Source organism: Papaver somniferum, chromosome 7 (genome assembly GCF_003573695.1).
Source record: "Papaver somniferum cultivar HN1 chromosome 7, ASM357369v1, whole genome shotgun sequence".
Classification (NCBI taxonomy): domain Eukaryota; kingdom Viridiplantae; phylum Streptophyta; class Magnoliopsida; order Ranunculales; family Papaveraceae; genus Papaver; species Papaver somniferum.
In genome coordinates this window covers 201,202,533-201,222,260 of record NC_039364.1, presented here as the reverse complement: position 1 = coordinate 201,222,260, position 19,728 = coordinate 201,202,533, and the positions used below count along the sequence as shown (strand labels likewise).

The 19,728-nt window shown below is 40.3% G+C and overlaps 1 protein-coding gene across 1 annotated transcript; it reads left to right on the top strand.

The window, feature by feature from the left end:
- The first annotated feature begins 17,268 nt into the window (after positions 1 to 17,268).
- Positions 17,269 to 19,633, top strand: LOC113295809. The gene is made up of 2 exons (XM_026544136.1): positions 17,269 to 18,752; positions 19,003 to 19,633. The coding sequence occupies exons 1-2, from the start codon at positions 17,269 to 17,271 to the stop codon at positions 19,631 to 19,633; spliced, it is 2,115 nt and encodes a 704-aa protein (XP_026399921.1).
- The last annotated feature ends 95 nt before the right edge of the window (positions 19,634 to 19,728 follow it).

Here is a 19,728-nt window from a genome sequence, read left to right as displayed (position 1 = left end):
TAGATTACCTCTGTGGTGACATTCACTACTGAATTCCCATAATAATCTATCATTGCTCCTATTCCATGGTCGAATCCACGGCCTGATCCCATGGAATGACAATAAACAATTGTTCTGATTCTATGATCGAATCCACGGCTTGATCTCATAGAATAACAATGAAACAATTGTATTATCTCATTACTCTGATTTCATGATCGAATCCACTGGTCTCATGAAATGGTGATAGATAAATCTTAATTACTCCGATTCTATGGTCGAATCCACGATCCCATAGGATGGTAATGCTCGTTTTATTATTCTGAATTCATAGTCGAATCCACATCTGATCCTATGAATTAATAATGAACAACTATTCATTTTTATTACTCAGTTTCATGAATTATTCTCCACTGAATCTCGTAAATTAGTAATAAATACTCAACAACTGGGCATCTGGACCATCACTGAGTAAGCCCCACAAAAATGGTGCAAGTGTACTCGACAATGATGCACGACTGAGCACCCAGATGCGCGAACGAGCATCCAAAAATATGAAACAATGGGGAATCCTTCGCAAAACAAGAGAAAACATTAAAATAATAAAAAAATAATGGAGGTGCTCACGGTGGGTCCACCGGCCCGTCGGCCGGCCGTGCCCTAGCCACGGTCGGTCCGCGCCCCTCCCATTATTTTTCCTTATTTTATTTTCATAAACTCATGAGGGTTCTCCATCTTAGTAAAATTCTTAATTTGTGCAAAACTCGTGAGTTCTCCATAACTTGGTGGATTCACCAAATAAATCATAAAATAAGGAGAGGCGTGCGGGACCGGGAAACCTAGTCGGCCGGCCATGCCCAAGTCGTGGTCGGTCCCACACCTCACAATCCTTAGCTTTTTATAATTATTATGTCAAAACTTCATGGATTCTCCATATCTTCAAGGACTCTCCATAACTTCAAGGATTCATGAAAAATAATAATAAAATAAGGAAAGGTGTGCGGGACCGTGCAATTTGGACGGCCATGCACTAGCCGTGGCCGATCCCACACCTTGCAATTCCTAATTTCTCATAATTATTATTTTCCCAATTCATGAAACTCCTGGGTTTGAGTAAAATTCGTGAGTTCTCCATATTTTCTCAAATATTGCTCGAATCACGAAAAAACCAAAAGCCAACATGGTCACACGGCCGGCTAGCCTCTCACGGAAATTTTAAATATTAAAATATTTTTATATTTTTAATATATTGATGAATTGAGCATAAATGCTCATTCCACCAAAAAATCGAGAATTCTCAGCCAAGATGAAACTCTTCTGAAAATTCACGATATTGCTCAAATACGCATCAGAAAATACTAAAACTCTCAGTATGGAGACTCGGACATCATGGTAACACGTGCGTGCCTCTATGACCGACCAGGTCGCTCCTAGGTCTTGCACGAAGCCGGTCCCACACGTTTTTGCAATTCTGACCTAATTTGCTCAATTGCTCATATTGGGCCCAAACTCTCTCCAACCAACTGGAGAATCCTCCAAACGACCAACAACTGGTCACTTGACCACCTAGAGCCGGTCCCATACCCTCTTGGTCGGTCCTCACCTCTCATACCTAGGTTTACACCTAATGTTGAACCCAATAATATTTTCAGTAAACGGTGAATCCACCATTTATTCATGATTTCTCACCAACTCTCAAATTAAGAATCCTGGTGCGTGGCACCACATGGATGTTCCTCATCCCATGTGGTCGGTCCCTATCATTCATGATCAATTTTCAGCAATTCCCCAATTGATGGAGGATTGACCAAAAATTAGGGTTTTCGAATGAACGCTCTGTGAAACCATCATTCTGAGCACTCTTCGAACACTAATAAAATTTACGTTGATTCACTAATAAACATCAATATGTTAATTGGTATTTTACTGGGTCACGCCACCAGTAAACAATTGGCTGAATCGACCAACACTTGCTCGATTACCCAAATATAATCAATATTCGGCAATTCATCGATAATTCGTCGAATTGAGCAATACTTGCTCTGTTGCACGTCAGATTATCAAAATCATTAATTTGGTGGATTGATCAATACTTGCTCAGTTTCCCATCAAATTCTTAATATTCAGTAATTTGCAGAGTTGAGCAATACTTGCTAAGTTGTCCATCAAATTCTCAATATTTGCATAATTGAGCAATACTTGCTTAGTTGCTCATTAAATTCTCGTAGTTCGCAGAATTGAGCAATACTTGCTCAATCGTTCAACTAGTCAGTAATTCATCAATGAATCAACAATACTGACGTCCCTTCAAAGAACTACATGTTCGATCCATGAATCGCTGAGCATTCACCATTCATGCTCGATTCACCAAAACTTAGACTCATTATCTAATCAGTCAACAATTGACTAATCAAAACACGTCTACCCTGTAGACTCCACGACTTGTGAGACATCAATCACGTCACAAATGGGGGGATATCACTTAGGGTTTTGGTCTGGCGGTCTGCGGCACGTGGATTCATCCACAACGAGAAATGTGTAAGTCGTGTAAACGGTTAAAGGAGTTAGCAAAGTAGTGGGTGCACGATCAGTCAAGTCTCCACACGACATGGAACTGACTTTACCACGATCTCCCATTTTTCCACTCTTTCACTCAAGAAATCGTCACGCTTACAGGGATTAGTGGTTCATCATTCTTGCAATATAAATAAGTCAAAATCGAGGACAACAGATATCATCAGTATCAACGTTTTCCGTCAACAACTCGATACAAACTTATTCACAAAACTCAACTTCAGCAGTTCACCATTATTGCAGAAACCTTCAACACGCCCACAATCCTCGATCATCACTGATCCCACACAATTCTCAGCTTCCCTCCTACATATCAACCCATCTCCCTCTCTGCGACCGAATTGACTCTGGAACGACCATTGTCTTGGTTTAGGTCGGATTCATACAGATTGATTTCCCGAATCTAAGCACCCCCTTTGCAGCGGTGCATCTGTGTGAGGATTAACATTTTGCCCGGTCGAGGAGTCTCGACACCACGCTCGTCTCTCCACTTCCCGAAAAACCGGCGACCCGTTTTTCCCCATCCACAGATTGGCGACTACAGTGGGAGATTAATCTCTCGGTTGCAATCTCTCATTTTCGCAAAGATGGTCGATCTTAGGTCAGGTTCAATTACAAATCCCAACACCAACAACGCTAGTACCAGCAACAATAGTGGTGGTACTCGGAAACCGTTCCTGCTTCTAATAATGGTGATGACATTACTCCTCCTCACACCAATGTCGAAAATTATCCTCTTTTCGGGCGACATCCAGAAGAAATCAGAGAAAATCCGCCTACCATAGGCGATCTCATGAAGGTCCAAGAAGTTCTCGCCAAGAATCAAACTGACATGGCTGCTACTCAAAAGGAACTGTTCAACTATCTCAAAATCCTCACTGACAAAATGTCAGACAAAGCTCAAGAGAAGGGAAAAGACAAGGAAACTTCTCCAAATACCGATCCTGAGGTTATTCCAGTCCCTGATGACGATGAAACCCGGAAAGATGCAAAACCTCAACCTGCCGGTTTCATCACCCGTGAAGACTTGGAGCGTTTTATGGAGAATCGAGGAAGGGGTCATACAACGACCGTGCACCGTCATCAGCCTCCATACCCTGCAGCCACACAAAGGATCCCTCTCCCAAAAGGCTACACTTCTCCAACGTTCACACTCTACAACGGAACGGGGAACGCCCGAGAACACATTTCTCGATGCTTGGAAGAATTACGAGAGCATGAACACAACCATGTTGTCCGCTTGAAGGAGTTTTCAAAATCCCTGACGGGTCGAGCATATACCTGGTACAACAACATCGCACCAGGGAGCATAGCTAATTGGGGAGAAATGATCAACGCTTTCTACATGATATACTTTTTTGTCTCTGAAAAAATTACTCTTTCTGAATTGGGAAGGATGGCTCAGAAGAATTCCGAATCCAAATGATTATGTGAAGAGGTTCCGAGTTCAAGCTTTGGATTGTCATGATCCCAACGTTACTGAACAACAATTGGTGGACTTGTGCATCAATGGCATGATCCCATTATATAGGGCTTTGCTGGAGAATCTTCGCTTTCAAACCTTTTCAAAACTTCATGAAGCGGCCAAGCGATCAGCGACTACCGCTCCTGCCTTGCTCGAAAGAACTAAAACTGTCAAAGTGGAGTAATCGAAAAACAATCGAAGCAGCACCTCTCGGCGTCTTATCAACAAGCAGTACAACGTTGAAGCTTCCATGAATGTTGCTGAAGGGAGCAAGAGAAAAGCCGACTCACAGAAGCATAAGAATGTTTCTCCAATGTCTCACCCTCCAAAAGCTCCAAGGAAGGACAACCAGACTAGGAACGCACAACCTCAATAGAATAATGAGGAAGTTCCTGATTTCCCTTTTCCCATTGAAGAAGTGATTGAACTACTGGAAGTCTGGATCCAAGATGGTGCAATCAAACTACCTCCTGTCAAAAAGGAACCAACCGCGGAACAAATGGAAAACGCACGCTACTGCCATTTTCATAGGTATGTCAGTCATCCAACAAGTGATTGCAGAAATTTGAAGCGTATTTTCAAAGAAAAGGCCGACTCAGGGGAACTGAGGACTGAGGGAGTGCACAGAAATCCTCTCCCAATCAGAACATTCGCACTCTTCGAGCAGCCGGTCAAGGAAGCAGTTCAATCCTTAATTGAACACGTCTGCGAGTTGCTGTACTTGTCAAGATCTCAGAGAGACGATATGTTTGCTGCACTGAACCATATTGTGTCAGGCAAACGACTGACAATTCAGGAGACATTCCCTGAACCTCCAGTGACATACAAGGAAATGTACGACTGGGGACTTCTCACCATGGTGCATCTCAAGGAAAATGAATTCAAACGAGCATTAGTCGACGTTGGCACTGCTGTTAACATCATCCCTTTGAAAACCCTCAGAGTTGCTGGCATCACTCGTCAAGAAGCAACTCATGATCCTGTCTCAATTAGAGATCATGAAGGAATCTCCAGGGATGCTTACGGCTACATCATTCTCAACATAAGAAGTGATTCTACCTGGACAGAAACTAAATTCTTCATAATCAAAGAAGATCCTGGATACGACATGGTTCTTGGGCGAGCATGGATTCATGATGGAAAAGTTGCCACGATATCTTCATCCTCAGTTGCACACTTCTCCGCCGAAGAAGAAAGCTCTGACTCAGAAGATGATCAACCTTTCGAGCATTTGGAAAAGGTCGAAGCTTTAATGGAATTCACGCAAAAACCTGAGGAAAGCCCCAACAAATTCGTCAGGAGGTTCCGCACTCAGACAAGTCTTATTCCTCATAATGCATATGTATTACCAAATTTCAAGTATGCTACCCTAGTCCGGGGACTTAATCTCACTCACGACCAAGCCATCATTAAACGCTATGAGTGGATAGTCTCACCTTAACAATATTACACTGAATGGATGGAGTCCCTTCCAACTATACACTCCATTGAAAGGTTTATCGCTGAAGACCTGGCTAAGTTCGACAAGCGATACCCAACATACTCTTTGTTGCATGAATATCCACATGTGCCACAAAAATCTTCACCAGCATGGAATCCACGAGTAATACCGAACCAACAGAAAATATTCAAGGCACGGGCAACTAAGCCTAACAAATTTCATGAAGGAGATTTAGTTCTTAAGGCAACCAGGCGCAATTTGCATTCCGCAAAGAATTCGAACTGGGAAGGAACTTTTATGGTTGCTAAGTCGGTTGCTGGAGGATATTACAAATTGGCTGACATCAAAGGAAAGACGAGTGTACCAGTAATTCATGAGAATTGGCTCAATATTTTCTGACGCATGAAGCATTCAACATTGGATGTTTTATATCCAAGGAAAACGCTCAAAACATCTGACGTTTACACCTTATGATTTTCTTTTACTTTTATTTTCAGTTCCTCCAAAACGTGTGCATACTTGCACTCAGTATTTGAAAATTCAGCAATTTATCAAAGTTCTTTATTTAAGAAAAATCTCTATCAAATCCAAATCCAAAAGAAAATCCTCATAAACTCAATACATATCGAAAATCAAAACCCAAATAAAATCTCACATCTCTCGGAAGTTCAATATTCATGAAAAGAAAACTAAATAAAGCCATCAAAGAAAGATTTCCGCTCCTCTGCCTCCTCCAAAACTTTTAAAGCTGCCTTTTCTGCCTCCAGCTTCTTCGTCAGTTCAGCAACTTCATTCATCTTCTTCATCACAACATCACTAGTGAGGAAAGGAGCATCACCCTCTACTGCCTTCCTGATAGCCTCAAACGTCTGACGAAGCCACTTCAGATTGAAGCCAAGTTCTTCAACATTCTTCAAGTTGTACTCCCAATCAAAGAGTACATCTCGGGTAACAACATTTATGGCTGTGATCCGGATATAATTTATAACACGCAAGATGGCTTCTACTTGCCTCGTCAAGAAATAACTACGTCATGGATCCTGAGTAACAACGATGTGTCCATACATTTCCCACAGTTTCTCGTACATAGCAGCATATCCGATGGGAACGCTAAATCCGCCAACAAACTGGTGATATGGGAGTAACTCACCGAATGGAGGATCAAAAGAAATCCCTGCATTGTAATATTCATGCACTATCATATGCTTCTCAATTACAGGAGCAGCATCAACAATCATAGAGGCGATTTCAGACGAAACTGCATCTGTTATTGTTGATTCGGGTTCCACCATCTCGGGCACAACTGGAGTTTCCACCACCTCCACGACATCAACAACCATAACTTCATGACCGTGAGGTGCAGGGGTGGGAGTCTCATCATCGATAGCTCCAGGATTGTCCAAACTGTCATTATTAGATCCATAATTCCCAACTTCGACATTCGGCACCTAATGCGAAGATTATATGGGATTAGAATGATCCAAGTGTGGAAATATAATAAAACCATAAAATTAAGCAATTAAGTGAACTAAAATCATCTAAGTTCCTTATTATGCATCTAAGACATGTACAAGTAGCATAAAAGTCGTGAAACACGTTTTCAAAGAGACGCAGCTGAAGAAAATTTACACTGCCCTGTGTTCAATGACTAACAAGGAGCAATTGGTGTGGAATCTAGAGTTGGGTTATATACCATTATCTTCGTATGGAAGTCCTCTACAACATGTCAAAATTTCATAACAATTGGATGAACTATCAAGGAGATGTGTCCAAAACATTGGACTACATGCAATCTGGAAAAGTTCTGAAAGTCTCCTGGAACTTTACTGTTTCTCCTTTTTCAGGCCCTAAACTGGCTCAAAATTCGAAAAGCCTCATCACTAAAGCTTGAAAATTTCCTGGGCTTGAGGATGCATATGCAGACATTGAAAATCTGACACCAAACGAAGTTTTTACGGTGTTTTCATTAAAAGCTGAAGTCTGAAATTTTCTGGTGACGTATTTCGGCAAAATTATTCATATATTCATATGGGTTCTCATTCATTCATGCACAAATCAGAAACCTCATACTTATATGAAGAGACCACAGGAGAAATACTTACTAGAGGAGTCTCTAAACTATTTGAGGGCTCGTAAATGTTGGAATCTCCATTGGCAACTCTGTTATCTTCATTCGATTCGGAATTTCGGGAACTCTCCATGCTTCCATGATCCAAAAAGGAATGTGCTTCATCAACACGCCCCTTATCCACAGTGATTTCCTCCTGGACACATCAACAACAATCATCACTCATTCGTCCTAAGGCACGTTACAATTATCAGTGCGAAAAGGGAATACTTATGTCAACCTCCTCAGTGCTGGATTCCTGAATTGTTCGACCAAGAGCAAAACGGAGACCATCAATAACCGGTGGAGCAAAATTCTGGAATGGATTGAAAATATTCTTTTAAGATCCTAATCACATGGACGAGGAAGTTACAATGAAGAAAAGCGCTAACAACTCACCAAAGAAGCGGCAGGGGACTGTATATTGTTTGGTATCATTCTATGAGATGTCTTACTCCCGCCTTCTCCTCCCTGGGGAATTTCTTGAAAGTTTGGAGAGTTTACGTCGATTCTAGGCCTCACAACACGGCCACCCTATCACAAGTACAATAATGCAATTAAAATGTGATCGACATACTTTAGCTGAAATCACAAAAAAGGGGACTTACTTGTGACGCATTCGGAGACGTTTTCCTCTTATCACCACCAGGAAGGTATCTCAGCCTGGGTCGACCGGAAATCATGTCAGAATAGGGGAACTCTCGAATTGGGGACTGAACATCAATTACAAACTTGTATACACACTCAAGTTGCTGACGCCAAAAGTCTATATAACCAGGAGTTACGAAGGTGTCTCGGTCAGAACATGGGAATAAATATTTACTTCCTTTCACATGGGTGCAGTCTAAGTGAGTCTTCAGGTACTCAACCAGCACCAGTACTCAACATGATATTCTCTTCGGAAACATTAAAAGTGATCAATTGTGAGAATAGAGAAGGAACCGACACCCAGGGGCGGAAGTTGAACTCAGACTCAATGTCCAAAACGTCAGTAATGCATATCTTATATTGTGGTTGTTTTCTAGACCAGCGCATGATCCTAGCATTATTCTCCTCAAGGAGGGAATGACGAGTGTCGACCTTATGTCCTTGCAAAATGCTACGGGGAATTGGGGCGTAACTCTCAAGATGCTCCCACATCAAGGCTTGGAGAAACATGGTATTGACATACGTCTCGACTTTCATGAAGCCATCAGAAATACTGGAGTCTATAACTAAAGAGTCCAAGTTGGTGAACAAAGAACCCAAAAATAGACTGCCAATGGGAATTTTCTCACCTTTGGCCATCTTAATGGCAAAGCGAATCACAAACGGCTTCAGCAAGTGTCCACAATCTTCAAAGATATCCCTGGAGAGCCACAGACACAAGAAAGCCGCAATTGTTAAAACGCCATCAACCGGTCCTTCAGGAGTTTTATCTCTTGGCCACCATTGTGATAACCATCGAGCATAACAGGATGCGGGTGACTCATTGAATTCGTGCATCTTGTCTTCTAACACGTCAGATATCTCCTTCTCCTCTATCGAAATTTCTTCAGGAAAATTACCAGTAATCGGAAGATGCAACAAAACAACTACATCTTCCAGAGTAATGGTGAATTATCCCCATCTGCATATAAACGTGTGAGTGGGAACGCAACAACGGGCGAGCAAAGATGCCATACCTGGTATATCATGGTTGATGATCAAATCTCCAGCAGCTTGAATGGCTCGAGTCACCTGGGCACTATCCAATATGGCCCTCACACGGCTGTGACCTAAGATGTTCCTTGCCCATCCAGAGAAATGCATCAGAGGTCTCCGAGAAAGCTTGAACTCCACCTGAGAAGCCGTGAAGTGTTTCCCTTGCAGACAAAACCGAATTACTGCTTGGGGAGACACCAATTTATTATGATTAGTGATCCTGGGATTTATCAGCAACCGAAATGAGGAGCCTAAGGGACATTTCTCAGGTCTGTACAGATATACAAAGAATTTGTCTTCAGCGGTGGGAATGTTTTTAATCTTGGGACTTCCCTATTTCTCCTTAGAAATCTCAAAATCATCATTTCTGGAGGAACCATCATCTCTGGAAGAGGCGTCTGTGGAAACATCATCTTCAGAAATACTACGGGATTCAGCCATTTCACAAAGTTTCTGCAACATCCATACATGAATTTCATCAATACAATGGAATTAAAGCGACAAGACAGTCAACATCTGCAAAAATGGTATTCCTCAATTCTCACCTATTTACGATTTCACGAACTTAGTGATAACAACGTAAAATCCACAAAACTTGCTCGTTCTTTCAAACCTGCAAAATCGAGCATAAAAATATCATTCAAGAGTCAACACTGACTTTTCGAGAAACTATGAGTAATTCACATAGCCTTCTATGTGAGCACTCGCTGAGTTTTGCGTGTACATACGCTATAAAATCGTTGAATTCACACATACACCGTGAATTCACCAAATTCATAAATTATGTATTTTCAAAAACTCAATTTTTATTCCATAGTGCGTGAATAAGTCACGCACACACACACAAACTCATGTGAATAAATAAAAAAAAAACTTTTGCTCAATCGAGCATTCATCTATGAAACGAGGATTCGCTATTTTTGTAGAACTCTCCATATTTCAAATAAAATTTCGAAAGTTCTCAACAGATTTTCATCATGAACTCCAGGTCTTTTCAAAATTCTTTTAACTCTAAGGATTATTATTTACTACTTTTACGAACAAACCTACATTCTCAAAAGTGTTTGCAAAGTTCATGATTCCAAAAACAACTTGGGTTTTCATGAAACCTAATAAACAAAACCTTTTGCTACTGCAACTAGGTCATATCTATTCAAAATTTTATGTGTCTCTTCCATATTAGGGATTTTTTGCTCGTTCATCCGACTAACAAACAAACGTGCATATACATACGTTTTCTAAAAATCCTTCATAAATCATATGCATACGACCATGGGATTTTGGTTTTATGGACAACTCATCAATCATAAAACCAGCAGAAAAAAAAAATAAAAAAATCACGAACTTACATGTCGGCGTCGGACGGAATTCGACCGACGGTGATCGGACGGGCAGCGGTGCTGCTGGCTCCGATGAATTTTCCTGCTACTGCTCGTGAAGTGATGGTGAGGAGAAGAGTGGTCGGTCAATCAAAATACAAAAAAGAATTTTAGGGCTTCTTCCCTTTCATATCAAATTTATTTCCAAAACCTAATAAAACATGGGTTTCCTTTTTTGGGCTCGGGCCCGCAAATCCTAAATCAACCATAACTAAGCTTCTGAACGCCCAAATCAGAAGTGCCTCATCTCTCCACGCTCATGAGATGACACTCCACCTTACTATCAGAGTCCTCATCCGCGCATTTGCTCGTACATGGCATCATTGGGGTAAATCGAGGATTCTGAAACTACCTTTGTAGACTGAGTTCAACCACTGATCTCGTCGACTGAAAATCACCATTTAATGCATACTTCGGAAAATGATTGTTCCCCACTAAGCAGGGGACTTAATGTAGATGGTGGATTTTCAACAAAGGGCAAAACCGTAAAATCATGAGGCATGTTTTTGACGCGGCTTTCAGGCATGCATCGATTCATATTTTACGAAGCCATGATGAATATGTTTTCGAAAAGCCTCCACTAGCTGAGCGTTCGATCCCTGGCATTTCATCGTTCCCTCTATGCATAATAACATATTTGGACGGTTCTCCGTAGATTGAGGACTTAACGCCTTCAGGACGTCGGTGATACTCACTGTTCCCTGACTGCAGGAGAGTGACCCACCTCCACATAGAAGAATAGTTGGGCAGCGGACGCCTTCAGGACGTCGGTGACACTTCACCGTTCCCTGATTATGTGGAGAGAGTGCATAGATTCAGGCGGTTCTCCGTGGATTGAGAACACTAACGTCTTCAGGTCGTAAGCAACATCGTGACTCCCTGACTGTGCACCACTCAGAATAGATGTGACGCTTTAACTGGCTAATATCTTTTCTGAAGTAGATTACCTCTGTCGTGACATTCACTACTGAATTCCCAGAATAATCTATCATTGCTCCTATTCCATGGTCGAATCGACGGCCTGATCCCATGGAATGGCAATAAACAACTGTTCTGATTCTATGATCGAATCCACGGCTTGATCTCATAGAATATCAATGAAACAACTGTATTATCTCATTACTCTGATTTCATGATCGAATCCACTGGTCTCATGAAATGGTGATAGATAAATCTTAATTACTCTGATTCTATGGTCGAATCCACGATCCCATAGGATGGTAATGCTCGTTTTATTATTCTGAATTCATAGTCGAATCCACATCTGATCCTATGAATTAATAATGAACAATTATTCATTTTTATTACTCAGTTTCATGAATTATTCTCCACTGAATCTCATAAATTAGTAATAAATACTCAACAACTGGGCATCTGGACCATCACAGAGTAAGCCCCACAAAAATGGTGCAAGTGTACTCGACAATGATGCAGGACTGAGCACCCAGATGCATGAACGAGCATCCAAAAATATGAAACAATGGGGAATCCTTCGCAAAACAGGAGAAAATATTAAAATAATAATAAAATAATGGAGGCGCTCACGGTGGGCCCACCGGCCGGTCCGCGCCCTAGCCACGGTCGGTCCGCGCCCTAGCCGCGGTCGGTCCGCTCCCCTCCCATTATTTTTCCTTATTTTATTTTCATAAACTCATGAGGGTTCTCCATCTTAGCAAAATTCCTAATTTGTGCAAAACTCGTGAGTTCTCCATAACTTGGTGGATTTACCAAATAAATCATAAAATAAGGAGAGGCGTGCGGGACCGGGCAACCTAGTCCGGCGGCCATGCCCAAGCCGTGGCCGGCCCCACACCTCACAATCCTTAGCTTTTTATAATTATTATGTCAAAACTTCATGGATTCTCCATATCTTCAAGGACTCTCCATAACTTCAAGGATTCATGAAAAATAATAATAAAATAGGGAAAGGTGTGCGGGACCGGGTAACTTGGTAGGCCGGCCATGCCCTAGCCGTGGCCGGTCCCACACCTTGCAATTCCTAATTTCTCATAATTATTATTTTCCCAATTCATGAAACTCCTGGGTTTGAGTAAAATTCGTGAATTCTCCATATTTTCTCAAATATTGCTCGAATCACGAAAAAACCAAAAGCCAATATGGTCACACGGCCGCCTAGCCTCTCACGACAATTTTAAATATTAAAATATTTTTAAAATATTGACGAATTGAGCATACATGCTCATTCCACCAAAAAATCGAGAATTCTCAGCAAAGATGAAACTCTTCTGAAAATTCACGATATTGCTCAAATGCGCATCAGAAAATACTGAACTCTCAGTATGGATACATGGACATCATGGTAACACATGCGTGCCTCTATGACCGATCAGGTCGTTCCTAGGGCTTGCACGAAGCCGGTCCCACACATTTTCGCAATTCTGACCTAATTTGCTCAATTGCTCATACTGGGTCCAAACTCTCTTCAACCAACTGGAGAATCCTCCAAACGACCAACAACTGGTCACGACAAACAACTGGAGAATCCTCCTCACCTCTCGTACCTAGGTTTTACACCTAATGTTGAACCCAACAATATTTTCAGTAAATGGTGAATCCACCATTTATTCATGATTTCTCACCAACTCTCAAACTGAGAATCCTGGTGCGTGGCACCACATGGACGTTCCTCATCCCATGTGGTCGGTCCCTATCATTCATGATCAATTTTCAGCAATTCCCGAATTGATGGAGGATTGACCAAAAATTAGGGTTTTCGAATGAACGCACTGTGAAACTATCATTCTGAGCACTCTTCGAACACTAATAAAATTTACGTTGATTCACTAATCAACATCAATATTTTAATTGATATTTTACTGGGTCACGTCACCAGTAAATAATTGGATGAACCGAGAAACACTTGCTCGATTACCCGAATATAATCAATATTCGGAAATTCATCGATAATTCGTCGAATTGAGCAATACTTGCTCAGTTGCACGTCAGATTATCAAAATCATTAATTTGGTGGATTGAGCAATACTTGCTCAGTTGCACATCAAATTCTTAATATTCAGTGATTTGCAGAGTTGAGCAATACTTGCTCAGTTGTCCATCGAATTCTCAATATTTGCAGAATTGAGCAATACTTGCTCAGTTTCTCATTAAATTCTCGTAGTTCGCAGAATTGAGCAATACTTTCTCAATCGTTCAACTAGTCAGTAATTCATCAATGAATCAACAATACTGACTTCCCTTCAAAGAACTACATGTTCGATCCATGAATCGCTGAGCATTCACCATTCATGCTCGATTCACCAAAACTTAGACTCGTTGTCTAATCAGTCAACAATTGACTAATCAAAACACGTCTACCCTGTAGACTCCACGACTTGTAAGACATCAATCACGTCACAAATGGGGGGATATCACTTAGGGTTTTGGTCTGGCGGTCTACGACACGTTGATACATCCACAACGAGAAATGTGCGTAAGTCGTGTAAACAGTTAAAGGAGTTAGCAAAGTAGTGGGTGCACGATCAGTCAAGTCTCCACACGACATGGAACTGACTTTACCACGATCTCCCACTTTCCCACTCTTTCACTCAAGAAACCGTTACGCTTGCAGGGATTTGTGGTTCATCATTCTTGCAATATTAATAAGTCAAAATCGAGGACAACAGATATCATCAGTATCAACGTTTTCCGTCAACAACTCGATACAAACTTATTCACAGAACTCAACTTCAGCAGTTCACCATTATTGCAGAAACCTTCAACACGCCCACAATCCTCGATCATCACTGATCCCACACAATTCTCAGCTTCCCTCCTACAGATCAACCCATCTCCCTCTTTGTGACCGAATTGACTCTGGAACGACCATTGTCTTGGTTTAGGTCGGATTCATACAGATTGATTTCCCGAATCTAAGCACCCCCTTTGCAGCGGTGCATCTGTGTGAGGATTAATATTTTTCCCAGTCGAGGAGTCTCGACACCACGCTCGTCTCTCCACTTCCCGAAAAAACGGCGACCCGTTTTTCCCCATCCACACCCTGTATAGCACGAGCGGCTTCACGGAGTGGGGGATCAATTTTAGCCATTACCTCCTCATGTGCACCAGCCTCCTCAGGCTTATTGACTTTGAAACTTTTTCTGGAGAAGTTACAGAGTAATCATCACCAATCTCCTCCATAATAAACTGCGAAGAAGAAGAAGTTATGGTTACAAAAAAAAATCATCATTATTGTTGCTCGATCATAAGATCAGATAAGCGCGGAGCAGTACCTGGAATATAGAAGAAAATGATTCTGTGATACGAGGAGTCCTTAGAATTTTCTTTATATTTCACGAGCGAACAGAATCCCAGGGAGAAAGGGAGTCTTCACTTTCCACCTATAAAGGCTGCTAATTTGGGATAAATATCAACAATGCTTGTCGGATATATTTGAGAGAAGCCACCGTATAATGGAAGGGAGTACACCCAGTCCAAGAAGCGGTCCAAGATCTGTCCAGATATGTGCGGAGGAAACCAAAGGGAACCGGCTCAACTGACCAAGTCCTGCTTCCCCCACAACCCTAATCAGGTTCGACCAGCCAGACAACACCTGACGATATCTATCTATGCGGTAAATGCGTATTTACTTTAGCTTAACAATAAATTATAACTCTACGACCTCTTGGGTCCATTTCGATTAATTACATATATATGTGATGTGGAGGATAATGAACAAGGAAATATCCTCGAAATTTCTCAAAATCATTTATGTACATTTTGGTAAGCTATAAATTGTCGCAATAGCAATAAATGGGATCGACTAGATTTTGTGGACACTTATGCCAACATGGAAAAGAAATTTTCGTCAAGCAAACAAAGAATGATAAACGTTTGTTGTTCTCACGAAAGTCATTATCCTTGTTAGGTATATGTCGCATAAATTAAATGAATCATATATATCTAATATCTATGTTGGTCAGCTAAGATCTTTCTTCTAGAAATAGGCTGAGGATAATTTTGTTTAACGGAAACCTTGTAGAGGCGTAGGTTAGTAGACTTCTAAGGTAAAGAGTTGCTCGAAACATTTTCCAGGAAATGTCCATCTCACGGTCATGAAGCCAAACTTATATGCAGCAAGACATCAATCTACAAGGAAAATTGCAAAGCCAGGAAAAATACTAGATGATATTTGCCAAGTACCAACCTACCTTGTGTTCTTTTTAAAATCAGTCAAATGCAAAACTAATCAACCAAGAAAATGCAGTCAATTAAGCAGGTTGATGGGAACGAATTCCCAGTTGAACAAAGGAGGAACGTGCTAATAGGATGTAATATTAATTAACTAGAAAGTCAGACTCGACCTATTTCCATAAAAATACCATCATATTACTGGTCTAAAAACCTAGATTCTACTAGGAAACAGAATATAAACCTTTTTAGTGGTTTATATTTTCTCTGAATTTGGGTATATTTTTCAAGATGCCAAGAAAATCAAAGAGAATATACGTTAAAAAGGGTTCAACTAATGTTTATTGTTGTTAGCACTAATTCATGATTAGAGAATATCCTTCGTACTTAAATTTTCAGTAACATCCATTATCGCCGCCTCACCCTAGTATCACCTCCCTGATAACGCAGCCTGAAATTCTATTTTAACGCTTAAAATCCTACCTAAGATACAAGTGAAGACTGAAAGCTACTAATCTATGTTAAATTGAATCAAAAAGAAATATATAATATGTACAAACGTTTGAATCCAAAAAAAAAGAAAAACAATACTAATATAATTACAGGTCGTTCTTGGTATGCTGCAAGAAACTAGAAGATGCTGCCTGAGTATCTTCGCAGTTAATTTTGAGTTTCGACGACGTCACTCGTTACGATTACTTGCTAATTCTCCATTGAAAGATCTACAAAACGGTCTAACCGGCTCAAAGTCAAATCCCCAACAGTTACAATTTTCATGGTTAAGAGTCTTAAGACATACTACCGAAACCAACAGAAGCAAATGTCCAACGAGCGGATGTACTAAAGAAAATGGGGGCTGGAAAAATTGGCTTCATCTGATTAAGTCGGATTTTAACAACTGGCTACAATCAAGAGATGAAATATCTACACATCTCACTTTTCACTTCAAACAAATCAGTACAACTACAAATCCACACATGAAAGACAGTCTCTACAACATTCTGCCTACTTTCATTACTGAGGATGACAACAACAGACTCACCTGTATCCCTTTTTCTCAAGAAGTCTTTGACACCCTTAGAAGCATGGAAAACTGGAGTGCACCAGGACCAGAAGGATTTCAGGCTGGTTTTTATAAAAGTCAGTGGGCTGTGATAGGAGATGATGTTTGCTTAATGGTTTCCAGGTTTTTTGATTCTAAGCATTTATCAAGACAAATTAACAAGACCTACATCTCTCCCATTCCAAAGAAGAAGAAATCCTTGTGTGCTGCTGATTACAGACCTATAGGTCTGTGCAATACTTCATATAAGATCATCTCCAAAATATTGGTAAACAGAATGAAGCCTCTAATGTCTAAAATTGTGTCTCCTTTTCAGGCTGCTTATGTAACAGGTAGACTCATACAGGATAACACAGTTATAGCACAAGAAATTATTCACTCCATGAAGAAAAAAGAGGTCAGATAGGTTGGTTAGCTCTTAATCTAGACATGTCAAAAGCTTTTGACAGACTAGAATGGCCTTTCTTATTAAAAGTTCTTCAATATTTTGGGTTTTGTGATGATTTCTGCTCCCTGGTACATCAATGCATCAGTACAACCACATTGTCAGTCATGCTCAATGGTAGTCCTTGTGAAGAATTTGCTCCTACAAGAGGTATAAGACAAGGAGACCCCTTGTCTCCTTATCTTTTCATCTTAGCTATGGAATTCCTTTCTAGGCATCTTACTAATGCTCAAGAAAACAAGACAATTCCTGGTGTTAAAGTGGCTGCTCTTGCACCAGCCATCAATCATCTGTTATTTGCAGATGACTGCTTGATTTTCACTCAAGCAAACACATCTTCAGTCAACAATTTATTGGAAGTCCTTCATATGTTCAATTCTCAATCAGCGCAGGTCATCAATTTTGATAAATCTGCAGTTAATTTCAGCAAGAAGACTAAACCAGAAGTTGCAGCAACTATCATCAACATACTTGGAGTTAAAACAATGACTTCAAAAGAAAGGTATTTGGGTTCACCACTCATTATTGGACACTCAAAGAAGGAAGCTTTCAAGAGCATAAAGGAATGTTTTGAATCAAGATTCTCCACCTGGTCTTCCATCAATCTCTCTCAAGCTGGAAGAGGAACAATGATCAAACATGTGCTCAATTCCATACCAGCTTATCATATGGGTACTTTCAAGCTCCCTAGTAATTTAATCACTCAGCTCACTTCTATTGAAAGAATTTTTTTTTGGGATCATAAAAGTAACAGAGGTTCAAATCATATAGGTTGGCAGAATTTATGTACTTCAAAGGATCTGGGAGGTCTTGCTTTCAGGGACCTGGAAAAATTGAATCTTGCTCTTCACACCAAGTTAGCTTGGAGGATTTGTAATGATTCAGATCATCTAATGGTTAAAATTTTGAGCAGTAAATACTTCAAGAATAAGGAAATACTACACCAAAATATAGAAGCCAAAAATTGCTCTTTCACTTGGAATGAGATCACCAAAGGCTTGAAGATAGTGCAGCAAAACTATTTCATGGAGATCAACAATGGTGAAGACACAAAAATATGGTCAGATAGATGGATACCAGGTATGCATCATCCACCTCTTCCACAAAATGACACATTCAGATTTTATGGTGAAGTTGCTGAATTCATGATTCCAAATACAAATCAGTGGAACATTAATCTGCTAAATCACCTATTTGATGCTAATACTTCCATGAAAATTCAAACTTTTTTCATTGATAAGTCAAAAAAGGATGTTATGATTTGGATGCCTACAAAAGATGGAAAATTCTCTGTTAAAAGTGCATACAAGCTCCTCACTAATTCTGACAGGGAAGTGCAAGTTAATGGTGTCTCTATCAATAAACTGGTTTGGAGAAGATTATGGAGCAGTAGTGCAGCACACAGGATTAAGATGTTTGCCTGGAAGTGTATTAGAGATATTCACTCCACTAAACATAATCTGACAAGGTATAATGAGGATGTTGATAACCACTGTGATACTTGTGGGCATTATAATGAAACTATTGAACACATTATATTTGATTGCAAATCATGCAAGGAAAGTCTGGAAGGAAATTAACATCAATATAGATGATGTCAGACAGCAGTTTCAAAGTGTTTCTGAATGGGTTATAAGATGGTTCATGAACAACTCAGTTCTAGAAGAAAGCCTTTTATACACTTTCATGATATGAGCTTGGATTTTATGGAAAGACAGATGTGAAGTAGTTTTTCAGGGAGTATCCCTCAACCCTAATACTACTGTGCACAAGATTTATTATTATTTTTCTCCTTATTTGCGTGGAACTGCATCAATTAACCCCTCTCATCTAAGTGTTAATAATTCTGATTGGAAACCACCTTTGATTGGCACTAGCAAAATTAATGTAGATGCTTCTTTTGATTTGGATACTAATCAACTTGGAACTGGTCTTGTTTTGCGAGATCATACAGGCACCTGTAATGGCATCAAAGGGAGCTACTCTAATGGAGCTTTAAGCGCTGAGGCTGGAGAATGTATGGCAGTGCGAGAGGCTTTATCTTGGGCTAAGGAGAAGCAATTAGTTAACATCCATATTGAAGTTGATGCCAAATTGGTCATACAATCCATAACTGGTAGCACTTTACTAGTACAATGGGAGAATATGAATCTAATAAAAGAGATTAAACACCTTATTTCAGATTTTAATAGTTGTACTTTTTCTTTTGTTGGTAGATTGAACAATCAAGTGGCAGATTCAATAGCAATTTCTGTTAGAGAATCTGCTTCAAACATTGAGAAGTATGTGTTTTTTAAAGATGAGCTTTGTAGTCTTCTGGCAAAAGACATGCAAAACAACTTAAGCTAAAAGGCTAATAAATATCTTTTATCAAAAAAAAAAAGAACCGCATAACTCTCGAGTTATCTAGAAGGATAAAATCGTCACTAATGCAAACAGAAAAA